Below are 25,015 nucleotides of genomic sequence, written 5' to 3'. Positions count from 1 at the left end.
TAGTGAAAGGTGTTTAAAGTACACAAAGTTAATGGTCAAGTACAAATTTAATTATTTTCCAGGAAATACACAAGCTTTATTTCTACCCACTTTAGTAGAATAATAGGTAGTTATTATATAACAAGAAAAAGTTGGTCCATGAGTCACTCACTGTTTTTTTTTAAACCTAAAACTGCCACAAGCAACTAATGCTGAAAAGTAAATGTAGCTGATCAACATTATAAAACTTCACTTCTTTCCTTTGAAAACAAAAAATAGTTTATAAAGCAGCTTCATTTGTTCATTCAGTCATTTTTACGTTGAATTCGACTTCTGACCATCACACCTACACGCAGTCGCTCTTTTGTTAGCATTTATGGTCGTGATAATCGTCAACACTGACCAGTTCGCACCTTCCCACACTCCCGAGCACCAGCGCTCAGACAGATCTCCATCAGCGCTCGGTCTCGGAACCGGCTTCGCTCCGTATCAGTTTCGACCCGTAGCTGATACCGCACACAAACGATCCCGGTCGTTTCTCTCGGTGGGCGGGGCGCATTGTTCTCTTTACACCTGCCTGAAACACCTGGTCGCCGGAAGTGCTGTGACGTCACGGGGAGAGGCGTTCGGAGTATGGCTCAGGAATTCGACACAAAAATCCGGTTGGACTTCATTGGTGAAGAGCTCGCGTAACGCCGTGTCGTCAGAAGCGCCCAGCCTTAAATCTCAGTCGCTTGGGTCCAACACGCTACCGGACCGAACAGGCTGCTTTCTCGCCCAACAACACGGATCTGTCGCTCTCCAACATGTCTGTGCCGAGCATTTTACCTGACCAGGCGATGTTCGACGACTTTAAGCGTCAGTGCCTATCGACGGATAATTGGTTTAAAAAGTATGACGACAGCGGGATGCAGGTGTGGATCGAGCAGTACCCGACAAACAACAAAGGGAACTCGGTCCCTAAAGTCCACAAGATCAAGGTAAGGTCAACGTCACCTTTAACTTGGCTTTAAAAATAAAAAAAGTCATCACGTCCAGCTGAATAGGACTCTATTGAAGTAGAACCTTTTTCTATTGGACTCACGCTGCCCTGTTCTTACTGCTGCAGTGTAAAATCACAATCAGTGACGTGTCCGCTGCCACCATGTATGACGTCCTGCACGACGGCGTGTACCGTAAGACGTGGGACCCTGCGATGCTGGAGAGCTTCGACATCGCCCGGCTGTCGGCCAACGCCGACGTGGGATACTACTCGTGTAAGGGCCCTTCCCCCACCGCTGAGCCCACAGCCCAATTCAAGAGTGGGTGAACCAATGTCTGACCCTGCACAACGTGACCAACTGTTGCGCCCTGTTCTTCTCTGCAGGGCTTTGTCCGAAGCCAATAAAGAGCAGAGACGTGGTGACGCTGCGTTCGTGGCAAGTGACGGACGACGAGTACGTTATCGTCAACTTCTCCGTCAAACACCCGGTACGTCGGCTCCTCCACGTCACGGCACACCTGTACCCGTCTCCAGCGCCCAGTTCTCACATCTCTGCTTGTAATTCATTCGTAGAAATTCCCTCCGCGCAGCGACCGCGTGAGGGCCGTGTCCATCGTCACTGGCTATTTGATCAAGGCCACGGGCCCAAACAGCTGTACCTTCATCTACCTGTCCCAAGCAGACCCTAAAGGTAGGAGGAGCAGGACAATCTACTGTTCTAAATGATTTATTTTAGACTAGTCTTAAGTTTGCTCTCGTCTCTTTGCTGAAGGCGATCTTCCAAAGTGGGTGGTGAACGCGGCAACTCGGGCTCTGGCTCCTCGGGTACGTAAGGTCACGACCTCTCTGCATGTGAGAGTTTTGCGCTCTCGTGGTTAATCCTGAATAGTGATTAAAAATAGACGGGCCGTGTATGAGTCAGGGTGCGTCAACGAGCTGCTTCTAAAGTTTGCAACGTGTTTGCAGAAGGGATTGAGGCCACGGTGTCTTAAGGAACAAAAGTAACCATGGCAACTAATATTTAGGGCCCATCCTGAGTGCTGACAAAGGAGTATCTCAGCATGAGTCGAGACTCTTGCTCCCCGCAGAACTCGTCCACCTGGTTTTGCATTCACTCCAAAGTACACACATGCGTATCTCTGCGTGATCTTTGACTCTTCACACACCCGGAATGACTTGCATCGCAGTAACCGAAACCGGTTTACAAACTTGAATTGTGAGGAAAAGGTCTTCCTCATGTAAATGGGTGGCTTTCAGAGTAGTTGTGGGTACGGCCAACCACATGGTCTGCTTTAAGGATTCTGTAACCAGCTTTATCTTCACTTCCTTTGAATGACAATCGAGGTGTGTCCGATTGCAGCTCTCTGATAACACGGTGTTCCTCCCTTCAGGTGATGAGGAGTGTGTACAAAGCAGGAAAGGACTACCCAGAGTGGAAACAGAAACCCGAAAACCTCCCCGACAGGAAGCCCTGGCTGTACCCAGAGCAGACCACCCTGTGTCAGATGGACCCTGCTGAACTCTCCATACAGAGGGCGAACTCTCTAGAGAACGTGGACGAGAGCTCAAAGGTGGAGGACAGAAGTTACATTGAGTCATAGTGATGGAGGGGTGACCAAGAGGAGGATGAACTGTATATACTGACTGATGCAATGAGCCCCGAAACCTCCTCATCCTCCACTTTGTCCAAATCAGTGAGCTTTTTGGGAATCTACATGAAGTGTTTACAACCTCCTTATCAGATGGAAACGGGCACAGATCAAGTTACTGTTCACCTCCTCCTAAGCTGAACCGAGCTAAATGTGTTTGCCATCAAGGTGCCACATCTTTGTGGACTACAGGGTTAACACAGGTGCTGGGGATAAAATGGCTACACATTAGTGAGTCTTCTACCAGGCCTTTAGTGGAAGCAGCAATGCAATCATGCATGAAGTAAGTGACTAGATGGAATAGTAGAGTGAATTGTTCATGTGACACCATTTTGAATTGAAGCCTTTAAGCTTAAATTATTTTCTGAGCAGGACACGTGTAAAACCGTGACCATAATTATACAACAGCGATAAAACAGGTTTTAAAACTGTCACAACAAAAGACCAAACGACACTTCTCTGTATTTATGTATTGCTAAACATTGCAAACTAGGCGACTGAGATTAGTCATGATTAGTGAGCATCCACACTATTTTATTTTTCTGTAATACCTTTTAATACAGTATGAGGGTCACTGTATTTATCACTATGAATTCTACAGACTGTACACTTGCATAAACACTGAGCAGGATCAACATGTTTATTTCTTTTATGTAAAGAACCAGCGTGACCATTAAGCTTATGTTTATTTATTTTTAAATTACTGAAAGCTCTGAAGTTCTGACAGAAGCTGGGACTGTTTATCTACTTGTGGTATTCTATGTAAAGAATGTTGCACAATCTGAACTTTCAAACAAAATAAACCTCACAGGTTAACAGGCTTTGGTTGTTCCCTTACTAAAGCAACAGGCTGCCAGGAGAAACAAGTTTAGCCACTTGTACCAGAGCAAACCAGAACCACGTTAGTTCACACAAAGTACTTGAAGGACACAGAAAGACAAACGCTATTGTGGCTTCAACTTTCCTGTCTTCTAGTTAGCCCGAGTCATGTTATTTAATAAGAAATTAAGAAATACACAATATTTAATCACTTTACAAAATGTATGTTAGTTATTTATTAATGTATTTGTGTAGAAAGTAATAAAACTTAAAATGAAAATCAGGCAATAACAAACAAATCCACAAATGTATCAATACATTTGTATTGTTGATAATACATATTCACCCATTTTCTATAAATATCTGGAGTCTGTTTTATGGTTAGTGTGAGATGAAGGCTCCAGTGTGCTCCTACCATCAAATATACATTAGAACTATTTAAATTTTAAACCAGAACTGGATGTTACTGTCTACGACAACTGGCTTTCATGATGTCAGCCTAAAACTACGGATATATATATATATATATTTACAAATACAGTAGGAACATCAATTTTAGTCTGAGGAGAAAGTAGATTAAATTACACTAAACCTTGGGCATTTTGTTTGACTGGGAATATGTATTATTTATATGATTTAGGATCATTTATTTATGTCTACTAAAGTTACTTATAAATTACCAAATTAGAATAGATCTTAAATGTGGCTTCCTGTGAATACATCCTGGTGAAGTAGAAATCACAAATCACAGTAGATAAGTGCATGCTTCGCAATCATGGTGGCAGAGTATAGGGATGACACAGTCACACATCAGTAATCCTGAGGCTGGGACAGAATGGAGACCAGAGTCTGGAGGAGGAGGGCAATGACGCTCAGTGACGTTTCTCTCTCAATGCCGCCATCTAGTGTACAGTCCTCTCCTTTTGCCTTTGGTAGTCTGATATAAGATTACAGAGGACACGACAAATACTAAAATGGATGTCATTATATAACGCCTTACCAGTATGAGTAACAGTGAGTGACTCCAAACACATGCAGAGAGATCAAGCAGATAACATACTAGAGATACACTATATAGGTAAGATAACAAGTTGGCGGTTGGGTCCTAACATGCTTAAAGCATTTTAAAGACTGCCCGCAGCAAATGGTGCAGGGGGGATGTTTTCTTCACACAGTAACTTCAAAATGCTGTCTTTAACAAATCACATCACACACGCTGCAGTATTATCCAGAAGTAGAATAACATATATGTCTGATATGCCTGGGCAAAAGATAAACCTTGTTTTCCTATGGTTTGCTTCCATTAATAATATTTGTGAGGCAAAATAATCAAGCCTGTATTTCAGATATGATCCCTTTAAACACGCACACACGCGCGCACACACACGCGCGCACACACACGCGCGCACACACACGCGCGCACACACGCACACACACACACACACACACACACACACACACACAAAAGGTTTACATCTAAAGATAAAAACTACTGTATTCCATCTTTGTAAACTAAGTGAAATAAGTACAAGACCCTCCTTTTAGGTGAACATTTGCATGTTTCCTTTTCTCCTATGTATTCCCTATTTCAATACAACTGTAAAATATAAAATAAAATATTACGTTGATTATTACGTATACAGGCATTTTATGTTTTCAGTTCTTGAAAAAGGTTAATTGATCTTTTGCATCATTAAGTTCATATATTTTTGTAGAAAAAGACTTACTGTAAGGAAAAAAGCGAACCCTCATCACGATCTCTCGTGCAGTCTTCAGAATCTCCACAGCCTATGAATAAGAAGGTAATGACAAATAAAAGACTACTGCAGCCAAAAAAGACAAACATGTGTCTATATTCATCCATAGCTTTGATTCTTTGTTTCTAAATATACATTTCATTTTAATATGGAACTGTCTACGTTTGTGTAGTTCAAGGCTAAAAGAAGACAAAACATCTTCATTCAACCATGAGACCAACAATATTCTATCAGAGATCCACAAATATGAATTCATTGCAGTATGCACACTAGGAATCTCATATCTACAGTACTGTTCTGACTTACTCTTGAGTGCTCTATATCTTGAAAATCCACCTCATTTACAGAAAGAACCTGGTCTCCCTCTTGTAGACCTGCTCTGTGAGCATCTGAGTCTGGGACCACCTGTCAACACATCACATGATCATTAGTAATTACAAAGTGGACATGTGAGGGAAAAACAATGAGTCAACAGCCCAACAACAATGAATGTTAATATGTGTCATATGGAGCATCAAGGCTTCACATACCTTTGATATAAAGATACCCAGCTGTGATGCTTTGCCCCCGCGGATGTTGAAGCCCAGCTGTGCTCCCGGTGGTTTTTTCAATACAATAGTGCGTGGTAGGAAGTGGGTGAGCTCATTGTTGTAGTCTGGATGATGAACACGCTAAAATAAATGAAGGAAAAGTTGACAAAGTTTTACCAGAATCAAAACAAAAACAGCTTATCAGCCTAAACAAAACAGGGATATTAATGGTTTATGTAATGATTAGAACATAACGCCTGGAACATAACTGTACAACAACACATCCAACCAGCTGATTCAGCGGAGAAGTGCCATTTGAGACAGTTTTAAATTAAAAGCAGAGTGGTGGATCTGCAGATGTGCAGCTCGCCTCTTGTGCAGGTATCCAAGCCGGAGGGTTCTCATAGGAAGGCAGGAAAACCACGGGGAGCTGGTAGTCGTCGTAAGGAATTTTCTGGTCCATTGCTCTTGAAAACACCTAAAAGAGAAATCCGCTCAAATTAAAAAAACACAGGATCACAAGATGTTTATTGGAGAGACACACTAGCCGTCGCATTTTCTAGTTTCACTACGACAAAATTCAGAGACTAAACATAGTGACATTACGTTAATACAGGTCATGACACGTGTGAACATTTAGACCAGACGAAAATAAGTTGTGCTTAACATAAAGAGAAAACTAATAGTCACAAACGAGCTGAGCTCCACTGCAGTTAGCTTACAAGCTAACGTGAAGAAGCTCCAGTGTCTCTGTTAAATCTAACTGACGTTTCACGTAAACGTAGATGGCGCCATAATCATTATATAAACTTTATCAACGACTAATAATTACGACTGGCATATAAGCAGAGTAACTACCATAAGACGACTTATTGAAAACTCTCCCCACAGGCTTCGCTGCCACAACCACCAACAAGCGCTTCTTCTTATTGAGGTTTGCGAAGCGTCGCGTGGACGCCGCCGCCCCCTAGTGGCGCGGAGTGGTATCACCACCCCACAGTGAGCGTCCGCTGCAAGTAAACTGTAGGGTGTGTTTTTAAAGTCTGTGATTATGGTTTTGACTTTTGCAAAGCAGTGATACAGCTTGTTTATTTGCCCGGTGATCTCTTCTTTACAGTATGTGTTCTCTCATTTTAGCATTGCTTCTAAGGTATTTTCTCAAATTGTATGATAGCTTTGTGTCGTCTTTTTGTATTTCTGCATGACACAATGTGATTAATATCTATAATTCCTCCAATACCTAATGAAAAGTTAATTAGGTGAAATGACTGTATTTCAGTGTGTTCACGCATCTGTTCCGATCTTACCCATTGTCATTACCCACTGGATTTGGGTGAATTAAAGGTCAAACACTCTATTGTGACGGAGCTGCACCAGAGCCACATTAGACACATTTTATTTCTATACAAACTTTAATCCAGAACACTGTGTGCTACTGCTGACGTACATGGGATAACAAAGCGATAACATGTTTCCCACCCTTAAATTGATGTGGTGTACTGACCATTTGTTAAATATCAGGTACAAACCCACTGCATTCATGTATTATCTATCACTGTACCTGCTACTGACTCCTTATTTACATATGCAGACTTCCAGGTTTATTACTGCTTCTCATCCAACCAGAATGGTGTGTGTGTGTGTGTGTGTGTGTGTGTGTGTGTGTGCGTGCGTGCGTGCGTGCGTGCGTGCGTGCGTGCGTGCGTGCGTGCGTGCGTGCACATGTTTGACAACTAAACTTTCCTGCCTCGACTTGAAGTTGTGCGGCTTCCATTATTGTTGTTGCGGGTATTTTTTTAACATGAACAGTTCTCTGAACTTCCTTTTTGACTTGTGTGAAGTGCAACCCACACAACAAGTCATGCATTCTTTAACCCAAACACTGCCGCCACCATCTCTTTATCAACTGGAGCTTTTATCCCATCGTGGCCACTCGGCCCCTATTTTCCATGTGCAACTGTTCTTCAACACCCACCTGAGGGTCCCACGCTTTGAAAAATAAAATGCTGCTTTAGTGCTTCCAAACGTAAGTGTTGCACCTTCAAGGAGCACGTTGAATCCTGGGTGGGTGCGTCGTCCTTTCTGGACACCACCCTGCTCCAGCACCTTTAATCAGATCATCACCATCATTAAGCAGTCTGAGCTCTTTTCATCTGACAAGACGTTTTATTAGCTCCTCTTTGATTTGTTATAACATGAAATCCCTCCAGCTTGTTGATCTCCAGCGTGTAATAGTTCCTGACTAGGAGCCCAAACACTACCTCATACTAACGCTTTTTTCTTTTGTCACGGCTCCAATTTGACGTTTTTCAGCCTCGTTAAATAACAGTGGCAAAACACACATTACGTCACAAAATAGATGTCTGGGAACTTTCGTACACTGTATTTACCAAAGCTCATTGGTACCATTCAGCATTTCTCCCTGAACTATCTCCCGCTAGTGCTCTGATTTGAATTTAGCTGAACTTGAAAGGATTTCTTTATAATCTCGCTGCCTCGCTGCTGCCGCCTGTCATCTCCTACTGGAAGTGCCTATTAGTCTCACAGATGACACAGAGCCTCTGTTAAAACGTTTGTTGGCTGTATTTTGTCCAGAATAAAAAGATTAAAGATGATAAAATAGCACAAATTGAATAGACAAATAAATAAATAACAAATAGACATATAAACATTACTTTGCAAAATCAGATATTAACCAAAGCAGATCAGTTATAGTTATAGTCAGCCCATTCGTAATGGCTGATAACATCCGAAGCGGGTGTCTTGTTGCCAAATGTTCACCTCTGATTTTATCTTGTTTGATTTACGCTATGAAAATATGTTTTCAGCTTGTTCTGGTGTATTTCCGCATTTATTTTCCTTCGAGGGAACATTGTGACAGTGATGTCAGTTAAAGATCTGTCAAAGATACTATGTTGGGGATTTATGCAGCAAGTCTTTGCAAGTCTCAGAAGGCTAAAGGAAATAAACTCAGCTCTCAGTGCCTGGCGTGTCTCGCTTTCAGGGAAATCTTTTGCTAAATTAAGTCTCTTATTACTAAGTTTCATTAACACAGGTTTGGAAGCTGACATTTTAAAGATTAGATGTTTTGCTTCAGGAGGAGACTTGGGCCCCACCTTGTGTTATAATGTGGGTTAAACTCAGCCTTACTTTCTGCACCCTGTTCAACAGTTGTGGAAGAAAAGATTAAAAAGCATGCATGAAATCTGAGATTACACTCAATGGTCAAATATATTTTATCGTGGTCTAACTTCTTTGCATGAACATTTATTTTTAAAATCAATATTAAACACATTTTTGTGTTTAAACATTGTGTTGTGTTGTATCTAGATTAAAGATAAAAAATGAGCAGGAAAAATAGTTTTTTCAGAATTGTTAATTTATTTACCGTCTGGACGCGTTAGAGACCCAGTGTGGTTGTATTAGAGGGGGCGGTGGTGGAATTTGGGCAAGAACAAAACTGGAAAACTGTTTATTTAGCCCCGGTTCAGATAACATTGAATTCTCCGTCTCAGACCACGTGTTCCAGATTCACTGTCAGAGAGTTTTACTTTCTCTCGCACCTGAGCGACTATATCTGCGTCAAGTCGCTTTCGTTGCGCGTCGCGCGCAGTTCACAGTCGGACCACGGATTCAAAGAGCGTGGAAAGGATGCGATGGAGGTGGAGGGAGGGGGCGGAGGGGTGGGCTCCCCACAATGTGATCGACGAGACCGCGGGAGGAAGGCAGTGATCCTGCGCGTCACACAAGGTGAGTCGCTTTCACTTTAGTGGGGTTAAATGAACAGGTGAATTAAGGGGCTTCATTGAAATATCTACACCGTACGTTACGTTGTAGTAGTTAGTGAATATACTTCTTTCGCTATTTTTATAGAGACGCGATCGCTCTCTACGGTCGCGCGCTTCGTCCTTGACGCTGCTGAAGAGTAAATGACTTCTGTTCTCCAGATGCAGACGATTCAACTATTAATAAATAAATCCCTTTGGACGTGATCGTTTCTGCGCGCGTTGGTTCTAAGCGAACAGGTCCAAGTTGCTGTAGACGTTAACTGACATAAACGTCATAAAAAACGCCAATTAACTGCAAATAGCATTTTCTCCGCTTTCCTCTTTTTTCTTTCTGCGTCTTAGTTTTATTCCACACTTATACAATAAAAAACAAAACACCAATACGGAATATTCCCTAAAATGTGATATGTGATGACATCGTTAATCAGAAAAAGTGTAGAAAGTCTCAGCAGGAAATAAGGAAGAAGGATAAGAATCTAGTGTTGAAGGAAGTTTATGCATTTGTGTGGGAGTCAGAAATGTTGCTGTTTGGTTTGTTTCATTCATTAATTCCTGCACGAGCATAAATCATCAATCATATCTGATCAGTCTTTGCATCTTTCATCAGCTTTCATTACAATAGCTCATTTTTTCCTAATTACAGTTGTGTACAAATTAGAAAGGTGTGTCTTTTGTAGCCATCGTGTGTTGTGGCTTTACTGTATTATCAAGTGCCGTCAGGGCTCAGATCTGGTACTAAACCAGGAATTAAGTCACAGAGTTGGAAAGTTGTCAGACAACAGCTAAACAAGTGTTTCATTGTGCTTTCATTGTGACAGATGTTTGACACTTACCTTTTCCGCTGTGAACAGGCCAACCACCACTCAACTCATTAGGGCACCATTCAGTCCAGAAGGGTCTTCAGTTTCTGTGCATGCAGGCTTTTATTTTGGTATATTTGTTAAAAGGTGTCTGTTCCATAGTGGGAGTTGTGTCATTTCATTGTATAGAAGCAACCAGTAACGGCTGTGATTAATCAGACCTCAAATGTAAACTTGCCGTTTGAGAACGATCCAGGGGAAACAATTGCTGTCAACTCGCCAAAACAAATCAGGTTCAACAAGGAGTCGTTTCATTAAGCAATGACATCTTTTATTGCTCAACATGTCCCACGATCAGTACTTTCCCACTCATGTCACCTCCGACTGGGACGAAACCGTAATCCGTGTCCCGACACGTTTTGTAAACCGTTTGTGAAAACTTCTAACTAATCGAAACCGGGACGAGATGCAGTCGCTCTGTGTAAACTGTTGTTTTTAACCCCCCCCCCCTCGTGCGTGGATGTGCCTGTCACCGTTTGTGCTGCGGGGGCTCGGAGCGTGTGACTCCGCTCTCAGGCCGCTCTCTCAATGCCCCACGGTGCGGGCCATTGTGCGCGCTGCCCCCCCCCTCCCCCCGCACACAGGCGCTATTGAGGGGGGCGAAGCCGGGGCAGCGCTAGTACCAAAACACACCGTTGCCCCCATTCGCTCATTTGCTCTCTGTGCGCGTCGCCTCCTTCCCTCCCACGCTCTGCAGGTCTGCGCGGCTGAATGAGGTCGGACCCTTCCTGAAAGAGAAGCCGTCCGTGCTCCGTGCGTCCTGCGCCGCTGACGGGATGTCTGCGCTCGGCAGGTGCTGTACGGCGTGCAGCCGAGGCTGCTACAGCTGCAGGTGGAGGAACCGCGACAACAACCAAGAAGCAAAAGTGAGCATTTCTCGGATTGTCAGTATTAATACCTTAGAACAGTGCAGCAGTTGTAATCAGGGATTGACATTCCACCAGACCCGTTTACAAATGCAAGGTGTGGGTTTAGCTCCACATGCACAAATACAATGCACATAGACAACATCTTTCAAATTAAAGGCATGGAACACTCTGCAGAGGAAGAATTAAGTGAATAATGTGACAAATACCTACTGCAGAGCCCACAGGTCCGTACAGGCCTCAGCAGCTGTGCACACGGTTAGAATGAGGCCGATGGTGGCGAGTTGTAATGTAGCACGAAACCAGCGCGCTGGGGGGGGGGCTAGGGGTGGAGGGGGGTTTGTTGTAGGAACGCTAGTGATGGGTGAAAGCATGAACGGGCTGTTTGTGTAAAGCTGTCAAAGCAGTGACGGGCACCAAATCAACTATGTAGAAAATGCTGGCGTCGCTCCATCGTCCGTGTCGCCGCACGCACACACACACATCTTTATCATCATAATCTGTGTGGGCCATCAGCCCACCGTACCTGATGCTCCACCTGCGTGTGTGTCCCCCCCTCCAGTGCGGATGCTGCTGGCTCTTCCTCGTCTCCCTCGCCTCGCTGCTGTCCCTGTGCTGGATGTACTTCTTTCTGGTCGCGTTCAACGACAGGGAGGAACTGAACTGGTACGTGAACGCCACGCCACGCCGTCCGCGGCCCGCTGCCGTTTCTAACCGCGTGCTGCTTCTGCCACCAGGAAGGCCTTCAGGTTAATGGGGCACTGGGTGAACTGGTTCATGGTGCTGGTCATCGTGTACGCCGTCATCAGCTGCTACTGCGTCCTGCTGCTGGTGAGGATCATTGAACCCACGGCTGATGTCGTGACGGGTTCAAACACACTCACACACACACACACACACACACACACACACACACACACACACACACACACACACACACACACACACACACACACACACACACACACACAGAGGTTCTGTAACCGACTGTTATACCGTTGCAGGTCTTTGCACTGATCCAAGCTGCCTTGAAGGCACCACTGGACCTACACTGGATCCACATGGTACCATCAGCTGTTAGCCTTTACCTAAATGAGCCAGAGACCTGCATGGTCATTTTGCTGACCTCTCTCCACAGATCTTCCTATTCTGCGGTCTGATATTAATCACGTGTGGCGTCACGGGCATCAGCCTCAAATGGGGAGAGAGAGAGCTGCCAGTCGTTCCCCTTTCTCTGCAGGTATGTTCGGAACTGTCCGAGGACCCAGGACCGCCTCTGTCGCGCTGATCTAAGTCGACGTGTGTCTTGGCTTCTGAACAGGCCACGGGTCCGTTTCTGCAGTTCGGTGCCGTCGGGGCGCTGACGCTGCTGAGCTGGTTGGTGTTCCAAAGCTTCCACAGAACCCAGAAAGGTAAGATAAGACAGGACGGGATGGAGCCGATTTATCAGTAGCCAGAGGAAAATGGGAACGCGCCACATGAAAGAGCTCCAAACTTTGAGAAAAGGTCGCACAAACAGGATGTTCCGGACCGGAAGGGCCTTTCCCACAGTACAAAGACTCCCTGAACCCCCTGAACCGTCCTGGGGGTGTCCATACGGGTGCTGATGTAAAGTGCGCCGCTAAAGACAATGTTCCTGGTGTTTGTGTTTGACCACAGCCAGATCAAAGCTCCTCATTGCCGTGGTCTTTGGAGGCGTGTCTGCCGCCATCTTCATGTGGCCCTGCTTCATCCGGTCTCCCTGTCTGATGGCGAAGTCCGACTTACTGGATAAACCGAAGCTCTTGGGCCACAGAGGCGCCCCCATGGTGAGCAGAGGGTCCGGTCCTGCGGGGGCACCGCGTGTCGCCCCTGTGTGTCTCACCCGTCTGTCCTGTCTGAGCAGCTGGCGCCAGAGAACACCATGATGTCGTTCAACAGGAGCCTCGGCTGCGGCGTGGCGGCGTTCGAGACCGACGTCCAGGTCAGGTAGGCGAGAGCGGCTTCAAGGGGGAAGGACCCCGGCGGGTGAGTCAACCAGCACAGACGCTAACCCTGCTGCGTCTCCAATCCAGTAAAGACCGAGAGCCCTTCCTGATGCACGACTACAACGGAGACGGAAGCAAGAAGGGCGAGTTCTTGCTGAGGACAACCAACGTCAGGGAGGTGTTCCCCAACCAAAGCTTCAGGGACAGCGCCAGCCTCACCTGGAAGGAGCTCCAGAGGCTGAACGCGGGGGAATGGTTCCTGAAGGTGAGGGCTCTGCTGCTAGCCGTTCCTGGGTTAGCGCGCGGCTAGCTAGTCGCTGACTGCCTACCGGACTCTTCCAGACGGACCCCTTCCGCACGGCGTCCCAGCTTTCGCGGCGGGAGCAGGAGGCAGCCAGGAACCAGAGCGTCCCCTCCCTAATGCAGCTCCTGAGGCTGGCGCAGCGGCACAACGTCTCCGTGATCTTCGACCTGTACAGCCCCAACCAGCACAACGACACGATAGACGTCGTCGACACCATCCTGCGATCCGGCATCGAGCCAAGCCTGGTCTGTCCGACGCTAAAGCCTGTGAGGGTGACGGATGCGTTTCACAGTGTTCCATGTTTCATTAAGGTGTGGCCTTTACTTTGTCTGCATAGATTCTGTGGCTTCCTTCTGCACAAAGACGGTACGTCAGCGCCACGGCTCCGAGCTTCATTCAATACTACGCCAGCGAGCAAGAAATGCTGGACAACGGGGGAAAGCACCTGAATATGAGATACAGCAATCTGAGTACACAAAAAATCAGGTAATACACAGGTAATACAATAGACCTGGAGATGGGACACAAACACAGCACTGTTAATTAAACAGCCATGTTTAGCATGCTACGACTTAGCGCTGGCGCCGAAACAAAGGCTTGGGACTGGCCCCCAGGGAACGAGATTCAGCATGGAGCTCTGGAGAGGTGCAACTCGGATAAATAGAGCAATTATACCAAAGTGTGTGTATGAAAAGCAGCGAAGCAACATGTTTTGTGGGTGGATGTGGGTTTTTATTCCTAGAATAGTTCATATTCAACCTCGATCACATGTTATTGGTGAAACGGTGTATGGTTCACAGCTTCATAGCTTCATGGTTCATAGGTGTATGGTACTTAGCTTCATGCTACGTATACACCCACTGACCACTTTATTAGGTACGCCTCAGTCCAGCACAGCAACCGTTCACCCTGCTTTCACCAGGTCCTGTGTTCTAATCAGAATCTTCTTGAGGTCTCAGACTCCGTGTTTGTGTCTGACAGGGAACTTCGGCGCAGCAACGTCACCGTCAACCTGTGGACCGTTAACGAGCCCTGGCTGTTCTCCCTGCTGTGGTGCGCCGGCGCCAGCTCCGTGACCACCAACGCGTGCCACCTCCTGAAAGACATGGAGCGGCCTCACTGGACCATGGTAAAAGCAACCACCCGGACCCTTTACTGGCATCACACATGGCATTAAATCTTATCGCATGAACCTGAAAACTAAAGGCTGGCAAGTTTGTACAAGTGCTTCTCAAAATATGTGCCACACCTTGACCGTGCCATGCGTGTGGGCGTGTTGGTGTGTTTCAGGAACCTCGCGAATACCGACTCATATGGATTTCAGTGGATGCTGTGTCTGTGGTGATAATGGCCATACTCTGCTACATTCAGCGGTAAGCGGAGCTGGCGTTCGCATCCGTGTCTGTTTCCTAAAACGCCGCTAAACCCAACTCACTGTCACCGTTTCTGCCAGGAACGCTCACTGTCGTTGCCACAGAAGAGCAAGTAAGCCCAGGTTTAATGTGCTGGAGCGGGAGCTGCAACCAATAACCGCTTATTAGTTTCACAATGGATCAATGAAAATAATGAAATGCACCAGCGCCTCTGCCTCATATCTGCAGCCTGAAACCCTGTAACGCATAAAACCATAGCTGATATTAAGTTATCTGGAACAGGACAATGTTTTCATTATTTGTATTGACAGATTAACATGTTACATAAAGCTAACATAACATAAAGCTACTTTAATATATTTGAAAAATGTACTTTTGTTTTACATCCTGCCAACCCAAGTGTTGTGTTTATTGACAGCTTCATCTTCTTAACAATATTAACTTTATTTCACTAAAATTAGTCCTGTTTTTCTCCTCTAAGCAAGAAAAGGGAGAGACAGAAGGGCTACAGCCACCAACAAGATGGAGATGCAGCTTCGTTCCTTCTCTGTACTGTGATGACTCGCCACGTTTCCTAAAAAAGACCCAAGCTGTGACCTCAACGCTGTAACTGTTTGGACCTGAGTCAGGAGGAGAATTAACATGTGATGTGTTCGGAGGCCACGAATATTGTTTAAGTAAATGAAATGGGAGTCAAAGGTCAACTGTGCTAGTGGACGGCAGCTTTTTGTTTTTGTAGGGTCAGGGTTTTCTGGGTTTGTCTTTTCATGTGTACTTCATACGTTAGTTCATACTGAAAACTGCAAAATGTATAAATGTATTTCTATAATATGGCACTGAATTTCCTCTTGTCAGGTTCTGTCACTGTGTGTATTTGTTTGTTTTTTTATTCACTGCAAAATATAAAAATACAGATCTGTAACCTGAGCCAGAAACAGTAAAACTATTTTTAAACACTAAAAGAAAAGTCAGATTTCTGTGTGAAAACTTCACTCATTAAATACAGGAGTTTTAGACACATAGCAAACGTTTAGTTTTCATAATCTTTAGTTTTGTATAACATGAAGGTTACGTCTTTTCACTTAAGGCGCGTGCCAGGTTCAGATGAGTCAGAGCGCAGTTTCCGGTTCCGGTCGCTGCCTGTAGTAGCGCCGTTACAACACAAGATGGCGCTCGTTGCTAATCAAATGTTGCAGGCGCCTCATCGGATAGAAGCTAGACCGCGTGTTATAAACAGCTTCCTTAATAGACTGATGACTACTGATGATGCAGTCATGAAGATACGTTTATAAACATATTCATTTGTTCCCGCGTGGTCAAATGAGGCGCCATTTAAACCCGCCGTGCGCTAAGACGAGGAAGACGACCCGGGACCGTTTCGCTCCAAACTTCTGGAAAGTTGACCTGAACCGAACAGTTTCCTCCGGTCACATCTTCACTGTCTGTGGGCGTGGATCACGCTCCGACGGACGGGGAGGGTCCAGCGACGGCTTTTAAAACCAAACATTCACTTGTTAGTGAGAAGGGAGCCACAGCTTTTTTATTTATCCGGGATTATTACCGTAATATTTGTGTTTTCTAAAACCCCCCAAACTGTTTACATGACTTTTGAAGTTGCTAACGCGATGGTGCATAAATACGGTGAGTACCGTTACACGTGACGTCTTCATCTCCCGTCGGTGAAAGTCTTTGCGTTTATACCGTCGCGTTGTTCTTTAAACTTTATGCACTTCATGTTTTTAACTGATTCAATACAACGACTTTAAATCCCCGGAGAAACGCGGGTGTTTCTGTCCACAGGGAATGAAAAAGGTAAAAGTACTGTAACTGGAAATTGTGCAACTTCCGGGGCCGCCGTTGACTGTGTTGAGGTTTTTCTCGCCGCAAATGTTCAGGATCAGGGAGGAAACGGTGAAAGCAGTAGGTTTACCTCCGCGGCGTGCATCATCTCTCTCCGCCGTGTTCCTCGCCACCCACCGGGTTCAACAGCCAGCGCAGCGGAAAATGCCTTTAACGCGCTTCTGCAGGAGAGATTAACAAACAGCTCTCTGTTTGCAGAGCTGCAGGACAAATACTCGTTTAACGGGACGCTGCCTATTATCTGCACCCGTAAGTAGCTTTTGCACCCTCTTGATGTTTGCCTCCCTTCTGTCTCGCAGACACAGAGCGGGCGGTGAGGCTGCTCAGTCAGTACCAGGCCAACCTGACGGGTCCGGAGGAGCAGCCCCTGAAGACCAGCGTGGGCAAAGTGTCCTCCATCCTGGGCAGCCAGCTGTTCCAGGCCCTTCTGGGTGAGGAAGACACAAAGCGTGTCTGTCATGTAGCCTGAACTCAGCCGTGAACTTCCTCACTAACCTCCTGTAGTCGCGTTATATAAGGCTGGTGTTCTCTCGTGTTGCAGCCTCAGCTGCAGGCAGACACAGGATGGAGACGCAGTCCGGTTTGTGTCCGAGGCTAATTGAGTTTATTTGTTTCCCAATTACGTCTTATGAAAGAGGCCTTTGAGTTTGCTCACAAAGCTCGGCTGTGTGACGTCCCCCCCCCCCCCTGTTAACGTATTCCGCCTGTAAAGTCGCACCCGACACAGTCGGTCCATAGGAGTTTCTCTGCGCTCAGACAAACCATGAAATAACAACTCTCCCACTGACTCCTCCTTGGCCCAACGATGTCACGGAAATTGAACAGGTCATCGCTTATCGAGTGAAACCGGCGACTCATCGTTACAGTAAAAGCAGCAGAAGGTCACCGGAGCTATTTGCAGTTTCCTACTTGTAGTCGGCTACACCTTCATGACCAACGTGTGAACCTTGAGCCCAGTTTCCCTCCAAAGCGCACACAGCACATTACTCCGGTTAACGAATGCTTGAGTGGTCCTGCTAATTACCACCGCCGTGTCATAATGATGCTTGCTGACCCACTGCTGCGTCGCCGCTGGGGATGCGAGGGGGAAGGGCTCCCCCCCAGCGGCGGTCAGAGAGTTTCAGTGTGGCTGCTTCTACCGCTGACATATGCTTCAGACGGGTAAGCGGCGTTCAAATGACAGTGGGTTCGTCGTGAAGTGCAGCTTCTGGTGCAGATGTGGTGGGATTAGTTCTTTCCCTTGAGTTCAGAACGTACACTCTGATCCAAGCATTTGAATACAAGGAACCAATTTCATCAGTGTTTTCACCATGAGCCATTTTATTTTAACCTTGTGTTGGATTCCTGTAACACACAATAGTCGGGACAGAAGCAAAACGAGACTGATCAGTCTAAAAACTATTCAAGTTCAGATGGAAGAGCTGAGGGCAGTAGGTAACAGTGATCTCAGACTGATGAGCATTGTCTCATATCCAGTAAGGTTGGGTTAATATTATAAATATTAGTTAGCATCTTCAGCCTCGCTACAATACAGACAGGAGTTTCTGCATTTAAATGGGTTTTACAAATAACATCACATAACATTTGGCATCATGATAACAGAGGCCATGTTGTTACTTTTCCAGTGAGGGACACGCACTCAGAGGATTAGTTTCCCCAAATCAGGATTCCGCACATTCCTCACAAGGAATGTTCAACGAGGGCCGACAGCAAAGCAAAGTGCTGGACGAGGCAGAGGGAGAGGAGGCCTGTGGTCTGCGAGTCGTACAGTAGGTGCAGAGCAACATGTGGTTCTCATCGAACCGCTTCACAGGAATAACATTACTCACGCGCTTCTCCTCTCCCGTTTGGCCCGCATGCCTGGGACCACGTGACCCGGTTCTGTTTGGACTTTCTAAAAAAAACAAAAAAAACAACCTAATCCTCAAATTAGTTTGGACTCTGCCAACATCCCACTGCAGAGATTCCCACCTTGGAGGCATCGTGGGAAAGTTCGCCACAGGCCACTTGTGTGATGCCTGCACGGTTGCACAGTCGTGAACAAAAGTGGCCTCAACCGTGCGTGCAGCCTTTTGTTCCAGCATATCACAGCGGGCCCTGAATACCGGGCGCCAGGGACACGGGCCGAGTTGTTGGCCCTGCCGTAAAAGCGTGACCTAGTTTTGCGTGTTTTGCGTTTTTCTGGTGAGTTGTGGCTTGCTCATCACCATATAAAGACACACAGGCACGTTGTTTGTGTGTGTGATTCACCCGGGCGACCGACACCGTGACGACTTTGGTCCGGTTGAATAGGTACATGACAAATAGAGGAGGCTGGAGTCACTTGTGTTGCATTCAGGTGCAGGAAACTCCCTGTAACACACAAAAGGCTGAGAGCTGACCAGGCCATCCCAGAATAGTCCCAACATCAAAAGGAGATCTGGGAGTAAAGAGCCGTCTGCCTTGTTTTGTGTGTTTTGCTCCGTGGCCAAGAATTTCTGTGGTCTGTGAGGGTTGGACAAGTTCAGAGGAGGTTTTTTTTGGTAAATCACAGATGTTAGAACGCCTCTCTGTACTTTGTGTGACTGTGAATCCTAATCTGAAAACGCTGCAAGATGCTGATTGAGGACTTATTCGCTCATTCTCCCGTTCGCTCCTCCAGGAATAGACGAAGGGTGTAATTAGGAGAGTGAGCTGCGCGGACGCGAGCCAGGTGATGCGGCCTGGGAGCGCAGCGAGGCCCGCAGGACCCAGCGCACGCAGCGGGTTCGGGGCGGAGGCGCCGGCGCCGATATGCAAAACGGAGGGTGACGCACCCGCAGAGAGTCGTCACCCTCCTTTTCAGCTCGCCGGTTCGCCGAGTTGAGGGTTTAGATTCCCTCTCGGGGCTGCGATAAGTGGTGTCTCCAGCTCCAGCAGCTGGCCGGCGCTGATAAACGCACTGGGGACCAGGCCAGCGTGACAGGATGGTGTGTGTGTGTGTGTGTGTGTGTGTGTGTGTGTGTGTGTGTGTGTGTGTGTGTGTGTGTGTGTGTGTGTGTGTGTGTGTGTGTGTGTGTGTGTGTGTGTGTGTGTGTGTGTGTGTGTGTGTGTGCGCACGCGCGCGCCTATAGGAGTTCTGTGTACGTGAGCTTGCACTTTAGTCAGCTGGGCAGCAAACTCCTCTGCCCACACATGGCTTCACTCCTCCACATTCAGACACAGCGATGAGTCACATGCTCCATTCTTACACTTTTGTTCTCACAGTGTCTTGTTGGGACATACTGACGCTCGGTCTCTGTCGCGCGCACACACACACACACACACACACACACACACAGCTACAGAACTTCGGGAAAGAGGCACGTTCTGAAACACCCCGTCATGTCCTGACACTGGACTTTGGGAAGTTGATGAACTCTCGGGCAACCTCTTTATGTCAGCAGAGCGGCGCCTGCGTGTGACATCAGCACAATTGTCTCAGCGCGTTCTCGTCAGGCGGCTGTCACTCAATAGGTGACCACCGGGCGTGAGCGCGTAGCGAGTCAGGAGGTGATGAGTGGCGACGGAGCGGAGGAGAGGTCTGAAACCAGAGGGGAAGGAGCAGCGCTGCACTGTCAGGACATTCCTCCCTCACCGCTGTTTGTGGCGAGCTACTTGAGACACCGCGAGTCAGTAGCTTTGTCATCAGGCCCCCGAAACCGTTAATACCCACTGGACCCGCTCCTGTATGACTCCACACACCTGTTCAAGTTCCCCCAGACGCGGTCGCACCAGCACAAACGCTGGATTTCATTATTAGCCCACATTAGTAGAGGCTAATGTGGGCTTTCGCAGACACGGACGTGATGATTTGCTCAGTCAGTACCTGAGTCATGGAGTCCGCGGCGAGATGAGAGGAGCACTTGCAAATGCGGAGATGTAACTTCCATGTACGCGGACGACTCCCACCTCCACACTCTCACCCACTGTACCGCCGAGTGTAGACTTCTCCCAAAGTGGCCGTGATTGATCGATCACTCGCTCGCTCGCACAGGGAAACTTTAGAGGAACAGGAAGCGTACTGTATCTCACACAGTGACATCAGTGTCTGGGCTTTTGTACAGCAGGACGGTATAAAAAGCTCATCTTCATGTTTACAATGAGCCACATGAAGAATGAAAGTCCTTATTGTTTGTCTTTTTTCTCACAGATATTCAAGAGTGTTACGAGGTGACCTTGCAGCTGAACGCAGAACAAACTGTTGTGAAGGAAGACGCGGAGGAGGTATTTTTACCACTTCACGTTATAGATTATGGCGAAAATATGCTACTTGCTCCAACTGTATGTGGCGTCGCACGTGCCGCCACGCCGCCGCCTGCTGGCGTCAGCGGGCGTCACTACCGGCGCGCCTCGCACTCCCACGCGGGGAGTCTGAGTCATGGCGGCTGCGATTCCGACCTGGCGAGTGATTGTCGGGGGGGAAGTCGGGGGGGAGCGAGGCGCAGGTTGAGGGAGAAGTGGAAATTAGACGGAGTCAAAAGAGCACTGATTAGCGTTTGCTCATCAGTGGGCTGCGCTCATTAAAACAAGTGTTTGCGGTGACACGGCGGATGAGAGTATTTTTAGTATGCGACAGAGGACGCCGACGGAATTTAAAGGATTAAACCTTATTGGGACGTTTGCTGAGGAGCATCTCAGCAGTGAACTGTAATGTGTTATTTCGTAACCCGGTCTAAAGTGTTTTTACAGAGTTGTAGGTGATAAAGTGACACAGTTCAGTCCAAACTCCCCTTAATCTGACATTATTCCTTTATAAGATTGATCCCCTCCCTCCAGTCAATCACGTAATGGCAGTATGTTTTTGACATGTCTGTGCTAAAGCTGAACTGGATTATACACGGTCAGTTGAACAGGGCAACTGCAACCAACTCCACTTTGTGTGGTTCAGTGAATGAAGTGAAACAACATCGCAGATGAATTCTATCTGCACTTTAAGAGCATTTTACTCTCTCGCTCACTCTCTTACACACACACACACACACACACACACACACACACACACACACAGACACACACACACAGACTGCTGCTGCTGTTGTTTCAGTTGTTTACCTTTACTTTTAGCAGAATCTGTTTAAAACCCAAAAATCTCATCTCCAGAATAGAGGAACTCCTCTATGGTAATCTCCGATTTAATCAACAACTGAGCAAACGACTGCTCATTACACTGACATGTGTTCATAATCTGTCAGTAGAGGAGCTAAACCACGAAGTGTGGCTGTGGCTTGAACCCTAATCTACCACGCTACGTTCGCCTGATCCGCCCAGTCTAGCGTCTAATTCGGGACAGCATGGCCGCTCATCCCTCCCCGTGCGTCTCCCTCCGCATCCCAGTTGTGCGTCTGGCCCCGGACACAGCACAGAGCCGACGGAGGCATGCGGCAGTCAGAGTGGGAGGTTTGAGAGAGCGGGCTGCCTAATGGACACCCAGTGTGGTGCTCATCAGTATTCTGGCCATGCTGTCACCTGAGTGGAGGATGGGAGCTAAAATAAATGAGTCTGCAAATTCCCCGATTTGGTGCAGAGAAGCGGGTGAGGGTGGCCAGGAGCAAAGAAGCTGTTCCAGCAGTTCAGCTGATCTCATATAGGAGCTGATTATTAATGCCTTGATGCTAGTAAATGACCCAAGAGCGTGTAACGATGCAGGTTTACCTGATGACTCCTCTCCAGCGCAGCCGCACCAGCGCTCGGGACCGCGTGTGTTTTTAGAGGAGTGCGTCGTCTGTTCGGCCCGGGCCCCGGAGCAGCTTTTGTTTGATTTGGAAGGATCTGCTGTGAGAGAAAGCACAGCTTGTCTAGAAAGCGTCAGGCCCCTTTCGGAGGAGCAGGAAAACTTTCTGAGACTTGGCTCCAGCGACGCTGAGCGCCACAGGCCGCCCTCTGCTGTCAGCTCAGGGTCCGTGTGGTCTGAAGTCGAAGGGGAGATGTTTGAGGTTCTTCATACTCTGTTTATAAACTTCTATGAGAGAGAGTATTTGTCCTCATGTTGTGATTTATTTTGACTTCAGTTGCTTTTTTTGTTGCCATAAAACACCACCGGAGTTTAATTTTCCATTTAGATCAGATGTGACTGTTCCCTTCACAAGTAGCAGCTGGGCTTTTCCAGAAGGCGCTGGTGTTTTCTCTCTGATCTGATCCTGATCCGTCTGTGTCCTGCAGAACCAGGAGGAGGAAGGAGTGTCCCGGGTGCGAGTGACCAGCAGGAGGAGCCCTCACAAAGTGGAGCGGGTGTGCGGCCTGGTGACTCGCTCCCACGTGGACGTGCCACAGGTAGGTGAAGAAAAGGCACTGGGTGGTTTTATACCGGCCTCTTGAACACAGCACCTCCTCAGTGGCTCTCCTGCAGTAAAGCACAGGAAACAACAGCTGATACTAACGATACCGATGCTCAGACGTGTCCATGACAGTTTAGTGCGGCATCACAGAGAAGCTCCTGCATCATGAAAGATCTGCTGTTTGCAAAGGTTGACAAGCACCAGAACGTTGTGGCAGGAATGATACATGACAGCTAAATAACAAACACCCAAAGAGTCCAGGAAATAAACAGACAAACATTACATTTATTTATTGTGTAGGTGGAAAGAGTCATGTTTTACAACAATAAGTAGCTCAATTTAGAATAAACACTGAAGAAGTGGAAAACATTTATTTAATTTAATATAATAAAATCCTGAGTTTTAGTTTCCTGATCAATAAGGCAAAAACAAATCAACCTAGCACTGCACTTAGTTTTCTGAATCGACCTACAGGCTCTAATATAATATGAACTGTTGTGACGCTCGAATGTTTTCCCCCACACTCACATGTTGGCCGCAGATTAGTCTAACGAGATTTCGCATGTTGATTAGTGAGCTGTGGAGATGTTGCTAAGTGGATTTTAAAACAGTTGCGTCTCTGTGCTAAGCTAACTGGCTGGTATTGCAGCTTTAACCCTATATTTAGCTCGCAGACGCGCGTACGCAGCATTAATCTCCTCATCCAGCTATTTGCACGAAGGCGAACGAGCCTATTACCCACCATGTCTGAACGCTGATCCACCTGCAGCAATCACAGCGGCGCCTCTTATATTTTATGTCAGAGACGTGTGGCAGACGCATCTAGCCATGTTTTCCGGTTTCATTAGAGACCCATGTGTTCACATTCCTTCCCCGTTGCAACACGGCCAACGGCACATGGCAGCACAGTGGCTGCAGGCATTGGCTTTTCAGCTGAGCCCAGAACTAGTGCAGTGGGTGGAGGGGGTGGAGGTGCGAGGATCAGGGGGCTGGAAGGGGTGAAAGAGAGGGAGATGCTAGGCTCGTATGATGCGTAGCTGGCCGCGTGTGCATGTGCGTGTGACTCCCTCTATCATGTGAAGGAGGGAGGTGCGGGGAGCAGGGGGGAGGGGGGGCACTGGAAGGGAGCGAGATACAGTGGGGGAGGCTGGAGAGAGAGAGGGAGAGAGAGAGAGGCGGCTGAGAGGCGAGGGCCGGTGCAGTGCAGAGCTGGAACGGACACCCAGAGCTCAGCCTTCCTCGGGTTGCCATGGAAACCACATTCCTCCCCCGCCTGCATCCCTACAGACTGCTCTGACTCTTTCTCTCTCTGTCTATCTCTCTTCTTGCTTCACTGTCGTTTCATCCTGTTCTTTTTTTTCACCCCCCCCCAGCGCCTCTTTTAATTTGCTTGTTTGTATTTATTTATCTTTCTCTTCATAATTCCTCAGTCTGTTTCCGCCTTTGCAGCGAACACGCAGCGAGCGCACTGGTTTCAGAAGCGCTACACATTGGTGAGGTGAATGGGTAATTACACACAGTATATTTCACATTACCATGCACTCGTGAACATATAAGCGCTTTGTCGCGTCCTCTCTATTTTTACTACCCCTTCTGCTCAGCACCCTGCTTCAGTAATGCCCCCTCCAGTCATGGCTGTTCTGCCCACACACAGGGCATCTTAGCTTCATTTCTCTGTGGTTATGGCGTCTGTCATGGACCAAATGCACCTTCATCATATTTTAACCGCCGCTTTCCCCTCTCTGTCAGGTTCCAGCTTGACCTTCTCCTCGTGTTTCCTACTGTACCACTGTGTTTCTGTCTCTCTTCTTGTTTCATGTCGCTCTGTATATGTGCTTTGCTCCCTCATTCTTTCAGTTGTAAGTTCTGTGTTCTCTGCGTGTGTGTATGTGTGTGTTTGCGTGTGGTGGAGCAGCTGTTCTCTGCCACTGAGGCCTATTAATAGGAGACTTAACCGTGTGGCTTTTGGTTTACATGTCTGTATCGCTGGTAAAACTGAGGTTTCT

At 47.1% G+C, this 25,015-nt stretch overlaps 3 protein-coding genes and 1 long non-coding RNA gene across 8 annotated transcripts in view; 2 read left to right on the top strand and 2 right to left on the bottom strand.

The window, feature by feature from the left end:
• The window catches only part of gdpd2 (glycerophosphodiester phosphodiesterase domain containing 2), a 77,066-nt gene extending 61,265 nt beyond the window's left edge, over positions 1 to 15,801 (top strand). The window contains exons 2-15 of one of the 4 annotated variants that reach the window (XM_029164460.3): positions 11,113 to 11,230; positions 11,793 to 11,896; positions 11,968 to 12,061; positions 12,235 to 12,294; positions 12,369 to 12,470; positions 12,552 to 12,642; positions 12,890 to 13,038; positions 13,116 to 13,198; positions 13,285 to 13,462; positions 13,540 to 13,746; positions 13,839 to 13,987; positions 14,483 to 14,630; positions 14,792 to 14,874; positions 15,356 to 15,801. In XM_029164460.3, coding sequence (XP_029020293.1) covers positions 11,141 to 11,230; positions 11,793 to 11,896; positions 11,968 to 12,061; positions 12,235 to 12,294; positions 12,369 to 12,470; positions 12,552 to 12,642; positions 12,890 to 13,038; positions 13,116 to 13,198; positions 13,285 to 13,462; positions 13,540 to 13,746; positions 13,839 to 13,987; positions 14,483 to 14,630; positions 14,792 to 14,874; positions 15,356 to 15,452 — 1,635 coding nt within the window. In that variant the 5' untranslated portion in view covers positions 11,113 to 11,140 and the 3' untranslated portion in view covers positions 15,453 to 15,801. Of the gene's footprint in view, positions 1 to 11,043; positions 11,231 to 11,792; positions 11,897 to 11,967; positions 12,062 to 12,234; positions 12,295 to 12,368; positions 12,471 to 12,551; positions 12,643 to 12,889; positions 13,039 to 13,115; positions 13,199 to 13,284; positions 13,463 to 13,539; positions 13,747 to 13,838; positions 13,988 to 14,482; positions 14,631 to 14,791; positions 14,875 to 14,954; positions 15,317 to 15,355 lie in introns of those variants that run through there. The other 3 variants (XM_029164461.3, XM_029164463.3, XM_055512384.1) reach the window with 3 other exon arrangements.
• stard14 (START domain containing 14) lies at positions 586 to 3,431 on the top strand. The gene is made up of 6 exons (XM_029164468.3): positions 586 to 959; positions 1,088 to 1,235; positions 1,346 to 1,449; positions 1,535 to 1,652; positions 1,734 to 1,786; positions 2,353 to 3,431. Exons 1-6 carry the CDS (start codon positions 786 to 788, stop codon positions 2,560 to 2,562), a joined length of 807 nt encoding a protein of 268 aa, XP_029020301.1. The 5' UTR covers positions 586 to 785; the 3' UTR covers positions 2,563 to 3,431.
• pdzd11 (PDZ domain containing 11) lies at positions 3,651 to 10,822 on the bottom strand. Of its 2 annotated transcripts, none has more exons than XM_055512385.1 (6): positions 10,338 to 10,822; positions 6,087 to 6,194; positions 5,717 to 5,857; positions 5,493 to 5,591; positions 5,157 to 5,217; positions 3,651 to 4,366 (listed from the first exon to the last, which is right to left on the bottom strand). In XM_055512385.1, the coding sequence occupies exons 2-6, from the start codon at positions 6,177 to 6,179 to the stop codon at positions 4,332 to 4,334; spliced, it is 429 nt and encodes a 142-aa protein (XP_055368360.1). In that variant the 5' UTR covers positions 6,180 to 6,194; positions 10,338 to 10,822; the 3' UTR covers positions 3,651 to 4,331. The 2 variants fall into 2 exon arrangements, with proteins under 2 accessions (XP_055368360.1, XP_029020306.1); XM_029164473.2 differs by lacking the exon at positions 10,338 to 10,822 and adding an exon at positions 6,575 to 6,730.
• LOC129604727 (uncharacterized) lies at positions 15,485 to 23,888 on the bottom strand. Its single transcript, XR_008695893.1, has 2 exons — positions 23,752 to 23,888; positions 15,485 to 23,074 (listed from the first exon to the last, which is right to left on the bottom strand). It is a non-coding gene; the product is annotated as an uncharacterized LOC129604727 (long non-coding RNA).
• Between the last annotated feature and the right edge of the window lie 1,127 nt (positions 23,889 to 25,015).

Source organism: Betta splendens, chromosome 10 (assembly GCF_900634795.4).
Source record: "Betta splendens chromosome 10, fBetSpl5.4, whole genome shotgun sequence".
NCBI lineage: Eukaryota > Metazoa > Chordata > Actinopteri > Anabantiformes > Osphronemidae > Betta > Betta splendens.
Note: the sequence above shows the minus strand (reverse complement) of the source record. Positions and strands in the feature narration are given on the sequence as shown.